Below are 5,611 nucleotides of genomic sequence, written 5' to 3' on the forward strand. Positions count from 1 at the left end.
TAGCTCGCTGCAGCGGTCCGCTCGAAAAAAAAGTCTGTCATCCAGCTGGAAGACTGTGTCCGGCGTTTCGCTTGTAATCCACGTTTCCGTGAGGCAAAGCACTGCACACTTCTTCATCTCTTCTGAGGCGCCCGCTCTCAGACGAAGTAAATCCATCTTGTTGTCCAACGAGCGGACATTCGACAGAAACAGAGACGGCATGGGGAGTTTACCGGCTTTAGCGTTAGCTCATAGCCTCACCATAACCCCCGCCCGGCATCCTCTCCTCTTAAGCCGGGAGCAGCGCTTCCTCTTCTGCCCGCTGGAACGCCTCTGCTGCAGCTTCCAGGTAGATGACTTTAAGATCTGCATTCTGCCGAGAGTAGCTTTGAGTTTGTTGCTGATTTCTGCTATATTTCGTGGCAAATCCGCTCCTATTCTCATCAGTTCGGTTCGGCTATAGTTCACACGCATAAATCGCGCGGAGTCAGGCACAGAGTCAATTTCAAAACTTCTAAAAACTGGGATGGTACCGGGAGCCTGTGAAGCTGCAACTGCTCTGAGCGTGGCCATCTTGGAAAAAGGTTGCTGTCAGAAGAACTGAATGTCCAGTATGAAAGGACTGACGCTGAACAACTCAGACACAATAAAGTCAATCCAGTGCTTTTATTTACAGTGGAGGAAAACTCAGGATTGAACAGGAACCAGCAAGAAGATGGTTTAAATCCAAAGTCCAACAAAGACCATGCAGCAGGTTCCTTACTGGTAGATAGTTGGTGGATGAAACATTTGGTTCCTGAATCCTTTACCATCATGAGAAGGTCCAGAGAGCACAGGAGGGCATGTGGCTGTAGAGCCAAGAGAGCAGCTGAAGAGCCACAGGTAAGGTTCCAGAGGTTCACGAGGAGATCCAAGTAAACTGGTAGGTCTCAGGAGGTTCACTGGAAAGATCATACAAAAAGGTAAGTAGGCTTTAGAAACACACAAAGAGATGAGAGCACAAACCACAGGCAGGGTAATGCTCCAGTGTTGAAGGAGAGTCTTGGTCTGCCTTATCTACTCCTTGGAGCCTCATCAGGAATATTGTCTGCAGGTCTGGGAGTAGGAGTGGGACCCAGAACTCACTGAAGGGATTGTGCACCTTTTCTGGTCTGGAAACACCTTGAGGTCCCTTAAGGAGAGCTGGAGTGTCTCTGGGGAGAGGGATGTCTAAGTTTCTCCCATGGAAAGAATGTTCTGGACTTTGTTGGATTTTTCTACCTGGATTATTGAGCATGAATCAGGATGAAATGTTCTGGACTGTTTTACATGATAACATGTGAAACGCATGATGTTACATGTGAAACCCGCTGGATGATGTTTTTCACGTGTAAAACATGCATTTCCATATGTGAAGCATGTGGTATGTTGTTTGAAAACTGTAAATTTCCACATGAAACTCAATGAACTGAAGGTTTCACATGTTTCACGTGTTATATCATCTTGCCTACTTTATAGTCTTGTTATTAGTTCCACATGTGCTATTATAGTATCATGCTTTCCACATGTTTTTATATGTGAAAATTGTTAAATTAATGCCCCTCACTGAAAAACAATGCATATGACATCAAATGTGAAAAATGTGTAAAATGCTTTTTGTACATGTGAAAATTAGATTTTAGGGCATTTTCACACACATGCTCACATGCATCACACATGCATACGTAATTCCATGTTGTCACGTGTTTTTCACATAGGAGTTACATGTTAATTTTCTGTAAGGGACAGAAAATGTGAACTTCACGGGAGACTCAAGTGCGATCACATGTGAAAACTTGGTAAAATAATGTTCTTTACGAGAAAAAAAAACTACATATTTCACGTGATTTTTTCTTTTTTTTTTTTTACATGGGACTGCATAAAAATGTTCAAATGTTCCAAAAGCACACAGTAAATGTGGAAAAGCAAAAGTGAGATTCACATGTGAAACATGTCATTTTACACACATGAAGTTCCTGTTGGTTTTTGTCATTGTAGCTTCACATGGAAAACATGCAAAACCTCATATGCCACATGTGAAAATCACATTAACACATGATGCTCAACAACCCTATGTACAACATGTGAAACACTGTGTGTTCACATGTTTTGCACATGAAATTAACTTTAAAATATTTTATAGTCCGTAAATTCTTATTAGAAATGTGTAGATTTAAATGTGAAGCACGTTTTGCACATGTGAAACATGTAGTTTCTAACATTTCATGGCATGATGTGTAAAACTGAATTCTTACACATGTGACATGTGAAACTTATGGGCTCATGAGTTTTTTCATATTTTCACATGTACCACATATATGCTTCACTATCACTATTTTCACATGTGCTCTGCTGTAGGGTTTCCAGTTCTTTCTACAGGTTCCTGGTTCCAGAGGCGGTGCCAACAAGCTACAGCCGACAGTCATCCCACTAATCACCACCAGGACTATAAGAGGCTGCAGAAGGGATTCCTTCATTGCTGGAGCGTTACTTACCTTCTGAACCTGGTTCCTGCACCTCCTGTCCTGGACTAGACTGAATGTCCCTGAATCCTCAACTCCTATACTTACCTGTGCGTAATGAGTCCTCCTTGTGGATCTTCCTCAGCTGCTCCTCCATCTTCCTACCACTTGCCTCCATGTTCCTTCACCACTTGCTCTCGACGAGATTGGATGCTTCTCCCCTCCCTCTCTGCTTTGCTTTGCTGCTCTGTCTGTCTGTGAAATTGCTGTGAGCCTCTCTTCATTTCTTCCGAACCATAATTATGGACTTTTTGATCAGTTGGTTCCTCAACTCAATTTACAACATTTCTTTAAAGAGAAGACAGGCTTTAAGCGAGCCAATTTGCCCTGTTGGCACACACACAGCTGGATATCTCATCGACTTGGAAGACTTGATGATGTGTCTATTTCTGCTGCCATTTGTGGATTTTAAGGACGCATATGTAATTGGATTTTTGATAACTGGTTCCTGCTTTTTTGGATTTGGCTGGTTGCTGGTTTTATCTACAATCAAGGAAGTCGTTGGCAGCAAATTTGGACCCAATCACGCTGCTTGCCTTTATGATGGCTTGGTTTGTGTCTCGAGTACCCAGACTCAAATGCTTTGGGCTGAATGGATCAGATCTTGGGGATTTTACTCAGTCACGTTCCATCGGTGTGGTCATGTAATTTGGACATTTCGGAACCGAGTCGACCAACACAGACTCAAGGTAGATGTCATTAAGTTCTGCCTGTCCCCAAAAGAACTGTGTGTTTATCGAAATTTGGTTTGCTTGGCTGGCCTTCAAGGCCACCTTATCTGAATTCGCCTGGAGAAAATGTGATCCGACACTCACCACCCCCTCCCTGAGGAATTTCCAACTGATAACCAGATGAACCAGCTGAATAAACTTTGTGTCATCATTTCAGGACTCTTGGATTCTCATAGATGTTATTCTTGGCCATTCCTTGACATACCTCGAGAATGTTTATGGATCTCACCGGAGGACATTGACTGATTATCTTATCAGAACTCTAACAGTGACCTCGAGAGCATCTATAATTAAATTCAATTCAAAAATACTTTATTAATCCCAAAGGGAAATTATTTGTTGTAACTCGTTATTCTCATTTCATTAAGAGATGTTATAGATACTGATGGCTGTAGACAGGAAGGATCTCTTGTAAAGGTCCATCCCACAGTGGATCCTAAGAAACTGGCTGCAGACGCCGTCCGATGCGTCCACCCAGACTCGGCTGACCTCTCAGTTCCCCCGGGCTGTAGGACCGCCCGAATGCCAGGCAGAACTCCTCCCAGCTGTCTGCTGAGCTCCTCGGCGCTGGCTGCGAACAGCCAACTGTAGGTGCTGAGGGGCGATCCTGTCCTTCCACTGTCCTGAGCCGTGTTTCCTGCTAGTTCCAGGATCTCAGTGGTCAGGCACTCAAGCACAGCTGGCAGGTAGATGAGAATGCATTCACAGAACATCCTTTCAACTCATTTGAGATTTGGGGCTGTAGTTGAGATATTATTTGAGCTTTTGAGATGTTACTCAGCTGCTGTTGGTTGTGGAAAACTGCCTTGTTGCCATGGTTACGCATCATAACAAATGTCCAAAGCTAAAAAAGTTTCAGTAAAAATCCTTCCAGCTGCATAGCATCCGATACCAGAGGAAACATTCATCCAAAAAATGTGATTTACATCCAGAAAAAAAAGAATTAAAGTTTCCAAAAGCAAAATCTCAGAATGAAAGTAACAGAGCTGCTCCAACATGCAGCCGCCTTGAGCGGCGCAATTCTAGAACTCAATTTTGTAAGCTCAATTCTATAAGCATTGTTGATCACTCTTGTCTCCATTTGCAGAATGTCTACGTCACTATGTGCCATTTGTGCGAGGTGTTTTTTTTAATATTAGAGGGTTTTTTTCTCAGGCAGAAAAAAAAGTCTGATAGGATTTTTTTTCGCCTCCAACTCCTACATGTGTCCAGTTAACCACTGTTTTTGTCTGTCTAAACAGGTCTCACTTGTAAATGAGTCTTCGAGGCTCAATGTGATTTATCTGTTTAAATAAAGGTTGAATGAATGTTCCACCTGAACTCCTCTCTGTCATTCCTCGATCTGTTACGGAAGCCGATCCGTAGTGCAGCTCATTTGCGCATGCACTAAAAGGAATACTTCCGGGTCGCACGTATCGCCGTTGAATATGCTAGATTAAGGAAAATATTCTGGTATAATTCCGTTTATGAATAAGAACTGTCTTAATTTACTTAGATAAGTACGTGCTCTATCTCCGCCGATTGCTAATTTATGCCACTCGTATTTCCGTTACAATCATTGACATATTTACGTCATGGTAAAGATGATATGCAGCTTCACCACTGAGCGGCGCTGTTTCACCATGGAAATAATTCATTCTGTATCTTGCAGGGTTTTCTCATTCAGTCCAGGCTGGGGGGGTGGGGGTGTCAGGTCTAATGCGTCTCATATCATCTTAACCAATGATTTGTAACGGAAATACGAGTGACGTAAATTAGCTACCTGAAGATCGTCGGAGATAAAGCACGTACTTTTCTAAGTAAATTAAGACAGTTTTTATTCATAAACAACGGTGATCCGTGCAACCCGGAAGTACACTACGGATCGTGCTTCCGTAACAGATCGGGAAATGACACTCTCTACTGGATCTCCTGGATCTGGAACTCCTGGATCACAAACCACTGCATCGACCTCTCCGCTCTAACCCTGTCAGAAAAACAAACAGTCACTAATCTGGACGTGATAATGGACCCTTCCCTGAAACTTAACAATCATGTAAACATGACTGTTAAATCATGTTTCTTCCAACTGAGGCGGCTGTCTAAACTGAAGCCCATATTGTCCAAAAATAACCTGGAGACAGTAATGCATGCATTCATTACATCTAGGCTTGATTACTGCAATTCACTCCTGTTTGGTATCAGTCAAACCTCCATTGCACGACTACAACTGGTCCAGAATGCAGCTGCCCGATTTTTAACCAGTACAGGCAAAAGAGAGCACATTACACCAGTTTTGGCCTCACTGCACTGGTTAACGGTTCACCTTCGAATCCAGTTCAAAATACTCCTGTATGTCTACAAATTGCTGAATAGTTTGCC

The 5,611-nt window shown here is 42.9% G+C and overlaps 1 protein-coding gene across 1 annotated transcript in view; it reads left to right on the forward strand.

Annotated features, from left to right (window-relative positions):
- The window catches only part of LOC119409339 (G-protein coupled receptor 26-like), a gene marked incomplete at its 3' end in the record, with an annotated part of 2,767 nt that extends 2,572 nt beyond the window's left edge, over positions 1–195 (forward strand). Inside the window, exon 2 of the mRNA XM_037676220.1 lies at positions 159–195. Within this exon, the coding sequence (XP_037532148.1) occupies positions 159–195 (37 nt within the window). The remainder of the gene's footprint in view (positions 1–158) is intronic.
- Positions 196–5,611: the final 5,416 nt, after the last annotated feature.

The sequence above is a fragment of the Nematolebias whitei genome, chromosome 1, assembly GCF_014905685.2.
Source record: "Nematolebias whitei isolate Nwh7 chromosome 1, NemWhi1, whole genome shotgun sequence".
In the NCBI taxonomy this organism is placed as follows: Eukaryota; Metazoa; Chordata; class Actinopteri; order Cyprinodontiformes; family Rivulidae; genus Nematolebias; species Nematolebias whitei.